Source organism: Hevea brasiliensis, chromosome 4 (assembly GCF_030052815.1).
Source record: "Hevea brasiliensis isolate MT/VB/25A 57/8 chromosome 4, ASM3005281v1, whole genome shotgun sequence".
NCBI classification, from domain to species: domain Eukaryota; kingdom Viridiplantae; phylum Streptophyta; class Magnoliopsida; order Malpighiales; family Euphorbiaceae; genus Hevea; species Hevea brasiliensis.
The window spans coordinates 355,292-370,874 of record NC_079496.1 but is presented as its reverse complement, the minus strand read 5'-3'; the positions used below and the strand labels follow the sequence as shown (position 1 = coordinate 370,874).

General features: G+C 35.5%; 3 protein-coding genes across 6 annotated transcripts; 1 reads left to right on the top strand and 2 right to left on the bottom strand.

Annotated features, from left to right (window-relative positions):
* Positions 1–3,942: 3,942 nt before the first annotated feature.
* Positions 3,943–6,591, top strand: LOC110635243 (uncharacterized). Its single transcript, XM_021784490.2, has 6 exons — positions 3,943–4,167; positions 4,249–4,357; positions 5,259–5,398; positions 5,478–5,840; positions 6,055–6,117; positions 6,250–6,591. Exons 1-6 carry the CDS (start codon positions 4,090–4,092, stop codon positions 6,484–6,486), a joined length of 990 nt encoding a protein of 329 aa, XP_021640182.2. The 5' UTR covers positions 3,943–4,089; the 3' UTR covers positions 6,487–6,591.
* Positions 6,592–7,054: 463 nt separating this feature from the next.
* Positions 7,055–10,009, bottom strand: LOC110635272 (protein TRIGALACTOSYLDIACYLGLYCEROL 4, chloroplastic). The gene is made up of 5 exons (XM_021784551.2): positions 9,510–10,009; positions 9,124–9,370; positions 8,676–9,030; positions 7,899–8,233; positions 7,055–7,405 (listed from the first exon to the last, which is right to left on the bottom strand). Exons 1-5 carry the CDS (start codon positions 9,785–9,787, stop codon positions 7,208–7,210), a joined length of 1,413 nt encoding a protein of 470 aa, XP_021640243.2. The 5' UTR covers positions 9,788–10,009; the 3' UTR covers positions 7,055–7,207.
* Positions 10,010–10,442: 433 nt separating this feature from the next.
* On the bottom strand, positions 10,443–15,198 carry LOC110635269 (G-protein coupled receptor 1). Of its 4 annotated transcripts, none has more exons than XM_021784539.2 (9): positions 14,769–15,198; positions 14,112–14,143; positions 13,833–14,002; positions 13,503–13,597; positions 13,133–13,162; positions 12,990–13,046; positions 12,328–12,471; positions 11,589–11,659; positions 10,443–10,981 (listed from the first exon to the last, which is right to left on the bottom strand). In XM_021784539.2, exons 1-9 carry the CDS (start codon positions 14,946–14,948, stop codon positions 10,876–10,878), a joined length of 885 nt encoding a protein of 294 aa, XP_021640231.1. In that variant the 5' UTR covers positions 14,949–15,198; the 3' UTR covers positions 10,443–10,875. The 4 variants fall into 4 exon arrangements, with proteins under 4 accessions (XP_021640231.1, XP_021640229.1, XP_021640233.1 ...); XM_021784537.2 differs by having other exon boundaries at positions 13,133–13,234; positions 14,769–15,197; XM_021784541.2 differs by lacking the exon at positions 13,133–13,162.
* Between the last annotated feature and the right edge of the window lie 385 nt (positions 15,199–15,583).

Genomic DNA, 15,583 nt, shown 5'->3' with positions numbered 1-15,583 from the left:
CTGAACTATGGGCTACTATTGTAGAGGGTGAATCATATATTAGGCCAACATATCTATGGTCCTTTGCAGACTTGCTAGGGTGGCTGCCATTGGATCTATAAGACCCTGGGCCATAAATGACAATTCTTGAGATTATGGCTACTCTTCCTCCTGAGCAGCCTTGGGTCTCCCACCATGCTTTCTTGAGGCAGGTGCCTCATCTGTGTTGATATCTCATCCAGCACTTCTAACTTTGGTGCCGTGGCGGCTCTTTTACCTCTATGAATTTTTCCTGAAATTCAGCAGTATTAGCCCACAACACCAAACTAGCATACTATACATAACTACATATACATAAACACATATAGGTACACAAGGTAGAAACTAGATGCAAGGATAAACAAATAAGGATGAATAGGGACCCTATACTCTGCATGTGACCTCCTAAAAAAGACTCCCTTTAAAACCTTAGATGTACACTTTCTCATGAATCTGCAGCCTAAGCTCTTATACCATATTATAATGCCCCTCTTAGAACTAGATAGTATTGTTCGCTTTGGCCCAACGGACCTCACGACTTTATCCTTTAGACCTCCTTCTTTGAGGCCCAAAAGCGCTCTATCCAAGTTAGAGGTTTGCCACCTTATAAGGCCCTTCACTTTCCTCTCCCTTTTCGATGCGGGCCTTATCCCTCCTAGAGGATCGCTCCAGCTAAGATCTTCCTTTCCGCACGGGATGTTATAGGCCCACCAGCTTCCACCTAGTTCATCCCTAAACCACACTGTACTAAGGGAGGTCAGCTCTTATACCATACTTTATCACTACTTAAATTCTGGGCTGGACCAGCAGTAGGACTTGGGTCAGCATAAGGCTCCCAGAGCTCATAATAAGCCTAACTATTCCTAACCCAACCATAAAGCCTATAACTATAGTCTAATTTCAAGAAAACAAACGGACATAGTTCGACCATAAATTGGACTATCCAACAGGGAGTTTTAACTCACTCGACTTGTAAACACAAAATAACTCAATTTGGATAACTCATCTCAGTATCACAATCCTTAAACAGATAAATAATTAAATGGCAGCTCAGCTCCCTCATCTAAAGAAAAACTCATCCCATGCATCCAAGCACATCCATATAATAAGTTTACAACACTCAAAAGATTAAGTTATTACAATCTCGGACAAGATTAATATATTACTGGTACATGCAGAGTTCTAGAATATAAATCAAGGAAAATGAAATACAAATAACCTGCTATTGTAAACTTGCGAGAAATGAAGCAAGTTATTCACAAAAATCCACCAGACACTTGAGGAAAAATAGTTAAACAGGAGTGAGCATTCAACTCATAGAGTAAGATATTGATTTTAAATATAATTTCTATAACTATCTAAGCCTAATGCACTCCTATGTATGAAATGCAACATACACATATATTTTTAAACAATTCAAATAATATTTGTACAAAAGATAATTTGAAATACTCACACACCCGTGTATCACATCAAAGTGTACATACATATGGGAGCTGATCTCATATATAACTATCTTAATTCCAACACTTGCCTAATGCACTCCTATGTATGAAATGCAACATACACATATATTTTCAAACAATTCAAACAATATTTGCACAAAAGATAATTTGAAACACTCATACACCCATGTGTCACATCAAAGTGTACATACATATGGGAGCTGATCCCGTATACAACTATCTTCATTCCAACACTTGTCAGCGAGATCAACTCAAGTTGGACTTTCTCTTAAGAATCCAAATGCAAAGGTCAGTGAGATTAACTCAAAATTGTACTCACCCCAACTTATCCCTATATAAGGATTGGGTCTCAGCAAGTCAAGCTCCAGCCGCGACTACTCGTCTTAACCATATCCATAATCACACCACAAATACGCCGACACACGCACACAACTTCAAATTACCTTAAGGCAATATTCACAACAATATTATTAAATAAGAATGCAATACAAGGCGTGCCTATTATTAACTACATAAATATATTAATAAGTGAATGCATGGGCATGCCTTGAATATATAATAATATTGAAATTATAAATAAAATCAATATCTACTCACAGATTATTCAAATGTCACAAGGGCGGCTGAGAGGATGAGGAAGGTTGACTCGGATCGCCTAAACAATCATATTCAAGAAATTTGTCAATATTAACTCCAATCAAAGAACTAAAGAGTCTCAGACACCCTAGGTTTATGCCAGAAATCTGGCAGAGTTTTTCCTGTACCTAGGACCTACCCAACCTGCAAAACAACTCAACAAACACTTCTCAATCCAAAAAGGCCTCAGGCTCATAACACATCAATAATATAATGCCCCTCCTAGACCTGCCAAACCAGTCAAAACCCACATAAAATAATTATTTTAAAATTTGAGACGTTATAAATGCTCATTAGATAAATACATAAAGATGTGATTACATAATTTGCAAAGGCCCAAAACCATCCCTATACAGCAACCCAAAGCCAACCTTAGAAGCACCGCCAACAACCCAATAAACTACCAAAACCATCTGCCCGCAGGAATAAGAAACTGCCATAACCATGACTTAGAATTGCTGGACCCTTATGGCCAAAATTGGTGCAGAGACTAAAGGAGAAAGATTCAGAGGCAACACAGGCAAATTGCAACCTCCAATACTTGAAGATCGAGACAACCCTTGTCACTAGAGGTATACATGGGTGGGTTTGGATGAATTCGATATATTTTGTCAAATCAAATTGAAAAAGTCAATTTTAATAATATTCAAATCAAAATCAATAGATTTAATTACAAAACAACATATATTCAATTTTTACAATAAGTGAGTTGAGTCAATTTGAAATTTTTATTTATTTTAATATTTTTTTTATTTTTATAATTTAACTCTTGTTAAACTTTTTTTCATATACATATTATCATATATTACTTGAAAAATAAAATATTAATTTAACATGTATTATTCAGTAAAAATAAATAAAAAAAATAAAATTATTATATATATATATATAACTTGTATTTAATTTTTATTATGTCAATTCAAAATTTAAATAAAAAATTTAATTTATAATTATTTTTAAACTACAACTAATATTTAAATATATAAAACCACTCATCGATTTGTCGATTTTTTTATACACCCTTACCGGTCACCACCAGATCATCAACCTAGAAGCAGAGGAGAGCAGAGGCAATGGCATTTTAGCCATGGGAAAAACAACAAAGGAATTTTCAAGCACCAGCTTTAAACCCTTAGAATCGCCTTCCTTGAAACCTCCTAATGATTCAATTGCTTGCCATTCCAAAAGAAACAAAAACCATCGACACTAAGAAGAGACAGAATCATGAAAACACGGCTCCCTTAACCATAGAGCCACACTGCAAGACAATAAGAAACCTTCGCGAATATAATCATCCTGCAAGTCAAAACCAAATAAAACTATTCACAGCCTTATCTGGTGATGAGGAGGACAATCCATACTTTAGGGAGGAGATGGAACCATTCCCTGTCTCAAAGGGTATGAGGTGACACTAAATTGCTGAGAAAACTAGGGTAGAAATCTAAGAGAAATAAGACTTTTTGAGAGAAAAATCTCTCTATAAAGGATAAACAGAGAGTGTTTACCCAAGTTGACGACAGGAAATATGCTCCTGCGTTATGCAACATATACATTAAGGAAAAAAAATCAATATTAAAAAATAAAAAATAATATTAAAATAATTATTATGAGCTAGTTTTATTAATTTAAAATAATAATAATAATAATAATAATAATAATAATAATATATAATTATTTTTTTACATTGATATTTTGCATAAATAATATTTTAAAAATAATCATAATTAATTTAAATATTAAAAAACATCTCTTTATTTTTTTTTATAATCTTTATATTACTTTCTCATGAAAACTTTACCTAACTTTCATGCCCTCTTCGCGTAAAACGATGTGTAGTTGACGGCTGTATCATTTTTAAACGATATCTTGTTTTGTACCCTTAGAATTTCTTCCTCTGGGTTTTGCCTTTCTCCCTCCTCCGTCCCGTAAAGAGACTGTTCCTTCTTCAGAAAGGAGGTTTGCTCTGGAGATGATGAAGTATGGGATACTGAGCGTATCCTCTTGTCTACATCCAAGCTTAAGTGTTTCTTCATCCAATAATATCTCGGTAAGGCTATTCCCACACTTTTCCCTAACCCCTGGCGTGGTGGTGAAGGTGACAAGCTTTGTTCTGACCCCGTTGTGACAGGATGTGGGAAATGGTGGCACAGATGAAGCTATCCAGACTGTGAAACACTCAGCCGTTGATGGGTTTAAATGGCGTTTGGTTATTGCTTACGATGGCACCCGTTACGCAGGCAAGGTTCCTCTTTTGCTATTGATTGCCGCTTATTTCTAGTATTTTTCTTCATTTTTCCTTTTTTTATGGAGTTCCTTCAAGGCATCAACTCTGTCATGTTCCATCAAATTATAGCTAGCTTGATTTTAAATTGATCAAAAGGAACAAAATTATCCTTTTTATTTAATTGTCTCTCAAAGTGGAAAGATTAGACAATCAACCCATTTGAAACCTCTACTTTCTTTTAGCATCCCTAGTGCTACATCTCACGATTTCTATTCAGCTTAGTTGAGCCAGCTATGCCTATGGTGGTGATGTATCGGAATTAATATTAGAAGCATGCTCAACAATGCCTAATCTAAGTTTTTCAATCCAAGGCTTGTTACGGAAAATATTTTCTTACAAAACATTTTTCTCATTTTTCTGGCGTTTGGAGGAGCACTAATAAATATTGTCCTGTCAAAGGAAAACTAAGTTTTTTTTTTTTTTTTTTTAAGAAAAGAGGAAGTCATTTTATGGACTTTAATAATCTTATTACTTTAACATTAGTTAATGTTGCAATCAAATAATATAAAATATTTTCTTAGAAAACAATTTCTATGGAAAACACTTCCCATATATTTCCATGAAACAAATGGAGCCTAAACTTTGTCAAATCTTCTAAACTTCATGCTTTTGGCTAGTCAATGATACATTATGTTGTGGATGAGGTAGGTTTTCTTGTTTCATGTAGGAATCTGTGCTACTTTTATCTAAAGATCCCCTATGTCTGGCGTTTGGAGCTCCTGTAATCTAATGACGATGCCTTGAGGCTGTTGATATATTGAACTTCAAGCTTCAAATGCGCCAGCATCCAAAGTCCTTGCCATTGTCAGAACATTTTGTTAAAATTGTGCTATTTTTGTTATTTTTATTGTCAGGTTGGCAATTTCAGCAATCCCCTCCAACTATACAGTGCATTATGGAAAAAACTTTAATTCGAGTTACAAAGCTAGAAAGAAAAGATCTTCTTTTAGTTGGCGCAAGTAGGACAGATGCAGGAGTTCATGCGTGGGGTCAGGTCTGACTTTCTTACTCTTTTGAGGATTCTACAAGCATTAACGGACATGAAACAAACTCACTATCAGTTGAGGTTTCAGGTGGCACACTTTGTTACACCTTTCAATTATGACTGCTTGGATAGCATTCATGCAGCTCTCAACGGTCTTCTTCCTCCTGATGTCCGAGTTAGAGAAATTAGCGCTGCAGTTCCTGAATTCCATGCTCGATTTTTGGCAAAGAGCAAGGTTTATCACTACAAGATATATAATGAGACCATCATGGATCCATTTCAGCGCCAATATGCATACCACATTGCTTATAAACTCGATGTTGATGCCATGAGACAAGCTGCGAAGCATTTTATAGGAATGCATGATTTCTCTGCTTTTGCCAATGCATCTCGCAATGATCGAGTGCCAGATCCAGTGAAGACTATTTTTCGTTTTGATGTCATCGAAAAGGTAATAGAGATTTCTCCTAAAGACAGCTGGTTTCTTTGATTAAACCTCCTGGCTTAAGCTGTTCCTAAATGCATGGAGTGAGTTTCACCCAATATTATATATGGCCTCATTTTACCTTTTTGTTATTTTAGTTTTGCATGAATAAAGAATTTAAAACCGATTATTCAATTATGGAGTAAGGAAAAAACTGAGTTTCAATTGTGTGTACTGTTAGGGGGCTCTACTACAGCTAGAAGTTGAAGGCACGGGCTTCTTGTATAGACAAGTGCGGAACATGGTAAATGAAAGTTAATTTTCTTCTATTAGCCAAGTGATGTCAACAATCTTGACCACGCCACAACAAATTCTGTCAAACATTTGGGTGGTAAGTGAAAGGCATAAGCAAATTCTGTGTCCTTCAATTTTGCAGGTTGCTTTGCTCCTCCAAATTGGGAAGGAAGCAATTCCTCCCGAAATTGTCCCCAAGATTTTGGGGACTCGTGATCGCAAGGAGCTGGCCAAATACACTTTGCCTTCACCACCTCATGGGCTGAGCCTTGTAGCTGTCAACTATAACGAAGAGCACCTTGGGCTTCCCTCAGGTTGCCCCAGAATTAGCTTTGGTAGGCATCGAAGCGTTAGCAAATGCAAGCTTCCTTTGTATTAGATTTAGCCGTTTGGTCATTCCAAATGAAAAGAACCCTTAAACATTCAATATAGTTGAATATGTTGATGAAATTCTAAGTTGAAATCAATTTTGGTTATTGAGAAAGGCTGTAAATTTTGATCATATAACCAAAGAAAAGTTTACCCGCCACACCATCTTTCATTTTGGGAAAAAAACTAATTGCCACTCGCACCCTTGCAAAATGGGCCTGTTCACTCGGGATCATACTTTGCATTGCCCTAATATGAATGCTCTGCCCTATGGATGACTAACATTCATCTGTTTTTTGAGATTGTTCATTTCTTAAGCAGCTGGCTGCATATGACGTGATTTCATTAAAATTCTAAAATTGATCTGACCAGGAAGGCATGAGGATTACGTATCTGTTGGATGCTTCACTTGTTTAAACCAAATGCGAGAATTTATTGGCTGCTGCTGATAGTTGGTTCTCGGTGATTTATTTCCTTAGCGTTGTCACAGGAAATTACAGCTCTACAAACCATTTCCTTCTAACTAATTGCAAGTCGATGTCTATTATTGTATTTTGTCCTTTTCTTTTTGCTCGAGGTATCAAATATCAAATCCATTAAAATAATATGCACATACAAGCAGTAAGTTTATGAAAAGCTGAATGCCAATAGATTTTTCAAGAACAATTTGAGGAACAAAAGGCATCTCCATAAATTACCAAAAAAAAAATTAATTTCTAGACATTCATAATTTAGGTCTCAAAAAACCTAAGTTCCATCATAAATTCTTGTTGCTTTGGGGAATACCAAGCAATAGCTTTCGCTGAACCAAGGACCTGTAATGCATACTCGATCGCAAACACTGGATCATGCATTCGAATATGCCAATCTTTGTTCTGCCAATCAATTACAATTCCAGAATCAACTCTGAAACTGAAGGGTCCGGCAATCTGCAATAAAGCACATGGGAGAATCTTATACATTGCTTCCAGAAATTGTGACCTGGATAAATATCTAAAATATCAAAAAGCATGTAAAATTTGTCATTCATAAAGCTATCGACGATAATGCAGATCTATTATCCCTTGTTTCTGCACAGTTCTTTACATTTCGTTGAAATAACTAATTTCTTCCACAAATAAAGTGTGGTGTCAGAATCAAAAGCCAGAAATGTTCCAAGTAAAATATGGACACAAACTGCTATAAAATAAGAGGTTACTAATTATGCAAGCCAAACATAATAGATTACGAAATAAAACAAAACAATTTCAAACTTTCTAATATAAACAGTAGGTTCAGGCTTAATTTTGACATAATGCAGATAAATAAAAAACAATAATAAATTTGTTGTAACAACTTCATTGGTTTGTATTTCTGTCTGTTTGTATCATACACATTAGACATGAAAACATCTGGCAAAGGTAAACATAAGAGATTACATACCTGCTGTTGAAGAGAAATGGTTGCATTGGGGCAAATTGCTCTCACTGCTTCCACGGATGGCTGTCTAGAATTGAAAAAATCTTGCGCTAATTTAGCAGCACCCGAAACAAACTTGGACCCAGAAGGAAAATCCAAATGAAAATGAAATCGAGTAAGATCTAGAAATAGTCTTTGGAAGTTTCCATGCTGAGCCGTAACTGAAACAGATGAAAATATATCAGCCAACAAGCCAGATCTTACTGCAGGTGTATAAAGACATAAGCCTTTAAAACCCTGAAAATCATCCACTTGCGATCTAACCGAGTTATCTCCAAGACAGGTTGTCATAGCAGCACCTGCATGTGCTCAAGTATTAGCAAGGGTTGAAGATAAATATTTCGAATGAATTAGGAGTTAAATAACCTTCAGAATGTTGAGATAACAAAATAACTATCAGGGGATAGCAGCTACAACTTTTGTAGCATGTCCAAGGCTTGAAGCTACATTTGACTTCATTAATAGACATGTGCAGAACCTGTACATGTATATGTTCCCAAAAGCACCAAAGTTTTCACATTTCTAATGAGGCTATTTGGGGTTTCAAATTTTATTGTGCTCCACCAGAGGGTCACTTGCAAGGTAGATTGAACATTGAAGACAATTTGATAATTTTGAACTAAATGAATGAGCAAACATCTAAATTTCATAGCAACAACCTCATGCCCTCCTCCCTCATCTGGAGTGGACCACAACTAGTATACAGAAATTCTTTCCAAAGTTAAGAGCTTGCATCATTACCAATGATCCCTGATGCAGAAATGTGGGGATTTGAAAGCAACAGATCAAATGGTTGCACCATCTTCAACTTCTGAGCTTTGCTTCTCCAAATATCTATATTTTTCTTAAAGGAAAAAGCACTTTTCACAGAGAAACCAGGAAGCAGTGCTGCAGGAACTCCCAAGGCATGACCACCTTCAAACAGCTTTGGAGATCCCGCATTATGATGCATACACAAATGGTAACTGGCACCAGAGTCAGAAGCAACAGAAGCGAGGTCAAAGGCCATGGAGAAAGGTACATCCCAATAGCTACCAGTCTTGTCAACAAAAAGTCCAGGAGAAACTGCCTCCAGCGTTAAATTGTGATTTGGGAACTACAGGCATAGGAAAAACAAGAACAGCAATAATAATATTTTTCAAGAAAAAAAAGAGTGCCAGTATAAAAAAAAAAGTAAAAAAACACCTGCCTTGTGATGAAGGGTTGCCTTCTTACGGGTTGTCCTATTATGACCGTAAGTTTCAAGGCTGAAGAGAAGCGTATCATCAGGGGTTAATAAGAGCTCTGAACAGAAACCAAGTGCGTATAGGGATTTATCATGAAGATGTCTACAAATGGTATGGAGGCGGGAGGAGTTTGAGGAGTGCCAAGCACCACTCTCATTAATAGAGGACAAAAACTTTTGCAAATTGAATTGACCAAGCAACGTGCCAAACCTGCATTAACTTTAAAACCCTATCAGCCATAATAAAGCAAATCAAGAATGGCCCTTTTTCTTTCAATTTAAATTGAATTCCTTTTATCATTCAAATAAACATGATTGTAAATCCAGAGACACACAAAAAAAAAAAATACCAATTTTGATTGAAAGTGGGAATAGCGAGGACGCTTTGGAGAGAGAAACCATGTCCTCCATGTGGAGGCGTGGGAGGGGAATAGGAAGGGATAAAGGGTGAGGACATGAAACGTTGGAAGAAATGGATCTGCTTGGGCCTGGACAATTTTGTGCCTCTCGAAAGTCCGAGTGGAAGCGGGTCTCCAGGCACCGCCCGAGCTTCTCCTTCCAGAGTTATGGGTGTGGACATGTCCAGCTCCCAAAAGCCTCCGTCCATTGCCCATCTCAGCTTCTTCATTATCGTCTTCAATTTCTCTCTAGTCTTTTGTGGTCACAACCCAGTACTGAGTAAAGAGCGCAAAGACAGACCAATTGACCACTGCAATGAGCGCTTTTGCTGCGACAGCTTGAAAATTTAATTTAGCCACACAGAATGGAGAGAAAAACGATGCGTTTTCCTTCAGCTGGAAGATGGCGCTGGTAGCGAGGAAGTTTATGGAGTGCCCATTGGCATTTTATTACCATAATAAAATGCCCTTCTTTCCTTTTGAAGTGTGATTGATTAAATTAATAATAGTTTTTAATGATGATTTAAAAAAAAATTATAAATTACTTATTATTATTTATTAATGTATTTGTTTTTAAGTATTACCACAACCTTCCTAAAATATAATTACCATAGCCACAACCTTCCTAAAAAATAATTACCATAGCCAAAACATTTTACTTCAACGCTTCCTTCTTCTTTCTCTCTCTCTCTCTATAATATTTTTGTTAAAAAGAATACAGCTAATTCAATGGCTCCTTTTACTTTCACTTGCATTTTGAGAAAGAGGGGACAGTGACAGAACAACATGATGAATTCATCTCTATTTCACACCCATTTCTTCCATTTTGAGCAAAATGATTGAGGATGTCATTACACGATAATAAAAACAATTTTCAGTAATCCCTTTGAAGAAATGATTCCTTCATACGAGGACAAAAACACATCATACACAAAACAATAACAAAATTGGGACACCAACCTATTCCCAAATCCAAAATGCCTACTCAACATCAATTGTCCAAACCTAATGACTAATTTGATGTAATTTCATGTTACTGCCATCACTTCTGCTGTCCTCCTCCACCTTCATGTAATAGCAACTCCAGCAAAAATGGTAACGAATCTAATAATCAAATCTACATTAAGACAGGGATCAGGTGATGTAATATTACTGCCATTACAAATCAGACTGGCTTTGCTTAAAAAAAAAAAAAAAAAAAGAAAGAATCCTTATGGACTTTGCACAAATGCCAGAAACAAATTGAAAGAGTGCAGACACCCTGGCGAAAAGAAGTATAAATTCCCAATCAAAATGAGCAGGTGAACTCTCCAAGCTGTTAATGCTGATCTTGAATTTTCAACGAAACTAGTTCACTCTCTTGCACTTGATTCCTGAATTTAAAACCAGGAGGGAACCATCTTCGCAGCCTGTCTGGCCAGAACCTAGAAAAGAAACGTCAAACCATTAGAATAGATGTATTTTAAAAATCAATAACAATAAAATAAAGCTTCTTTTTTTATTTTTTTTTTCTAAATTAAAAAACAAAACCAAAGATCGTTGCCCATGTGTAATGTAACTTGTATCCTATGCTTCTCAATGTCATGTTCTCATTAGAACTATCACATCTCACTTTTGACACTATCATCAGAATTGTGTTTGAACTGAACAAGGTAGAATTTGGGGAGTTATATTGCAAGTACCATATGGTAGGAACTAAGCAGAAGGTAACTAAATCTCTGTTTCTTTCTTTCTTCCTCAAATAACAACCAAGAAAAGGAATAAAAAGGTGGATTCACATCATGTCTCATATTGCTAGGCTGTCCATCTCCATAACCAAGTGATATTTTATCAACAAATAACTTCAACCAACGTTGTAACATATTTTGATAACTATAGCCACAGGTGCATAACATCATAAGTTTAATGGATAGAAGGCTAGGTTATATTGCATATAGAATTTCCATATATATCACTAACCAGACATTGCAAGGGGCTCACAGCTAATAACTTAAAATTTTGTAACAAGAAGATTAGTTTTCCGTGACTTACAGATCCAATCTTTCACATATTGCCCGACGCACGGAAGAGTTCAGACCATATGCTATCGAGTTGAAGAGTCCCTGAAACATAAGAAAAAGAAAGCTAACTAATTTTCATTTATTGAACTTAAAATCATAAAGCAATCCATTATAGAGACAACATTATCAGTCATACTAACTATAAAATTTTTCCATTTTTCAGGAGCTCCTTTCTTTGTCAATAGTTACCTAGTCCATGAAATCACTTCTGAACAACCAGTAGTCATGCATTAGAGGGCGGGAACTGCGGAATGTTTCAGCAAGGCCATCTAAAACTATAAACCTAAACTAATAATAAATTTGCCTCTAGGATATTCATATCCTGGCTGCATCAAACTCTTCTACTTTAGAAGACATTTTAGCAAATTATCTACTCCCCACCAGCAGTGAAAAAGGGATATCAACATAAATCCTAATCAAGAATCTGATCAGAAGATAAAATGACACTATTATCCAAATTGATAAATTATTTCCATGGAAGGAATTTCCTAGAACTAGTGTCATTTCCCAAATGCAGAAACATGTAAAAATAAAACATTAACTGTCACTGTTCATTTACAATCAAGATAAATAGTTCTTGGATGGTTGGATCTGCAAAATATTTATCAAAATGTGATCAATCAATGTAACCATAAAGATTGTAACCGTTGCTAGGATATTCCAGGAAAAACTTGATTAAAAGAGAATACATTAATGGTCATTGGAATTACCATAAGAGCAGCTGTTCCAACATCAAGAACTGAGAGCCAAAGGATTTTGTGGCCTGGTGCAACAAAATCATGAATGCGGTTGATTGTGCCAAAAGCCCATGATCCTATTAGGATGAGTGGATAGTATCCCCATCGGTTCAAAGCCTATGCAAATAAAGAAATCAGTGCAATGATCCTAAGAGGAAACTTGTTTCCTTTACCTATGATTTAGTCTTCATAAATGAATTAAACACCTTTGAAAAAAAAAAAACAGAGAAGAGACACAACAAGAATGATGGAGGTAAATTGGAAAAAAACTGAAAAGACAATACAACCTTTTGATTTCTAAGAACTGTGGCTTTATCAGGGATATTAGCAGAACAACTTAACAGGTGAAAGAAAAAGGAAAATTCTGAAATACAAAGTTCCATTTCCACAATAAAGTAAAGAAACCGAAAAGTATGGACAATAATCAGGATGTCTCCAGTACATCAGATGTTCTGTTGATATTCTTCAGTCTAAGGAGGATGATACAACAAAAGTCAAACACATAATTTGAATGGTGCATTCTATCAGCAAAAGAAGTATGCACATCTACTGGAATAGAATAAGACATCCAATCTCCTGTTCATATCTTGCCTTGCATCAATTCTAATCCAAGAAACTAGTTGTAAGAAACACACCTTCATGTCTGGTCTTGCATCAAATTGATATGCTCGGTCTGACATGCCTACTGCCATCTGAAATTTCCGATCATGTTGTAAGTGTTGCCTCAACTTGTATACAGTCAAATAGGAAAAGGAAAAGATTAGAGTTCTGTACATACACGTGTTGCATTATTTAGCATGCGTATGACCTGAAAGTATGTAAACCCATTGTAAAGTATTGCACCCCAGAGTGGTGCATAAAATGTTATAAAGTGAATTGCCTGCATATGTAGATAGAAATACATAGGCATGACTAACACATCAGAGATTAAATAAAGGAAACTGAAATTTTGAAGAAATTCATTCTTTGATCGAGGCAACTTCTAACATCCACAATCGTTGACAGGTTTTTGAGTTGGTTTTAAATATGAAAATGGTAAAAGAAATGTCTTGCAGCTTCACTTTCCTGAAGTATCAGAGCTCTAGCTACAAAAGAATCCTCGGGCTTTAAAAATAAAAGTAATATACAGAAAACTATCATGTACTTGCCTTTCTTGTTCTCCCTATTTCTGTCCAACACCATGCACCTAAATGTCCATGATTATTACCAATGGAGCGTATTACAGTCATAACCAATGACGTTCCTGCAGGAAGCAGTCAAACTCTACATCATTTTCCATTACTTGGGAAAAATAAAAGGCCTAACAATATGGAAAAATGTCACAGAAGTCCAAAACATATTTGAAAAGTAAGCAAGCCACAGTAGGATATGTTTCACGTAGGCATCAAGTGCACCAAGTATAACTGGCTCCTTGTTGAAGCCAAAGGTTCATGTGACGTAAAATCTTTTAAACTATTGTGGCATAAATAAATTCATACCCCAAACATACAAATGAAACATGGCCTCCAAGTCTTCAACATCTGTTTTGTGTTTAACAACAGTACGATGAAGAGTAAAAGCAATAGTCGTGGTCCACAGAAAAGATGCTACACAGAAGAAATGTGTGCTGTAGCCCTGAGCAATACAAAAGAATCCTTTGGAAGGATCCCTGCTTACAACAGAAGTTTGTTATGCAAAAGGCAATGACAATGACTTTGATAGTATAGAAGAGTGGAAAAAGAACAAGGAACAGAGTTATTAAGCTGTAGGAAGCATACCCAACTATGCTGAAGAAACTGCAAAGCATGTCCTGCACCCAACAAAATGTAGTAAGTGTTTATAATTCAAAATCGTTTAAGCAAGAGCACAAGAAAGCCAATGACTGGGATCATATTATCAGAAATAAAACAAGTATCTACAACATATATGAGGTAATATGGTCAAATGGTGGGAACTAGCTCCAATTTCCAAGTTGCTAAAATGGAAAATCTAACTTGGTTGGATATAGCATTACAACTTTGAAACTAGTAAATAATACATTCAGTGAATTGATTGAATTAGTACCCAAAACCGAAAAGGGGCCAAAAAAAAGCCACCTTTATTTCTTTAATCGGAAATTAAATTTGAAAATGTGTAAGATTTTCCGGAAGTTAATTCATAAAGAGATTTAAAAAAAAAAAAAAAAAAAAAAAAAACTTAGATCAAATACGCCAGATAACAAGTGAAGTAGTAGGGAGTATAATCAGTGAAAGCAAATTACAAGTAAGATCCACTTGTTAAACAGTTGAAAAAGATTTGCAAATAAAGCAGAAGACGTTATTTCGAAACCAGAAATAGATTTTGAACATAAGATGAAATCAACCATGTTAAAAGATGAAGACAAAGTAGTTAGATCCAAAGTGTGGCAGAGAGAGTGAGAGAGAGAGAAAGCATACGGAGAGGGCGAGATAGAATACAAGCTTGAAGGAGAACTTGCGTAGCTCTTTGAAGAGGACATAACATAGAACTATGAAGCTGGACCCTACAAATGAAAGACTAGATGCCCCTGCGTTCACCGACGTAAGAATCTGCCGATCGTGAGCCGTGAGGTTACCGGCGACCTGCACCATCGCCATTCTCGATCTGTATGTTTCTGATAATTACTCGAGTCTTCAGTTGGCCACTACATAGTAATACGCGCGAAGACGGGGAAGTGGAAGGGAAGAGCCAGGAGGCTATAATTGGTAAAATAAATGCAAATCTACTACAAGTTCCTCGCCTTGGCCGAGTGGCCAATTCATTTGACTACCATGTTAAGAGTGATATTGGCTTCCGCGTTTTAGGTCTAATCTCTTAAGGGGCAAGTTTTTCTTTTCAATATTTCTTTTGCAATTTGATTATTGAATTATGTTTGTGGCCCAAATATCCTTCCTTGTTGATTATTTATTTCCTCATTTATTTTAAAATTATATTTTAAGCAAATAAAAATTATTTTATTCTAATAATTTTTAAAATATCAGTATCATTCTCAATGATATATCCTCTTAGTTATTTTAATAAATTAAATTACTTTTAAAATATTTTTTAGTTAAATATTTAAATTATTTAAAAATTAATTTTAAATAATTTTATTAAATAATTATTTATTTATTTTTAAATTAACTTATAAATTAAAAAATATATTTTAAATCAAAAAATAAATAATCAAATCAAACATCTTTTTAATTATATATCATAAAAAAATAATTAAAAGACAAGAAAAATTATGAAT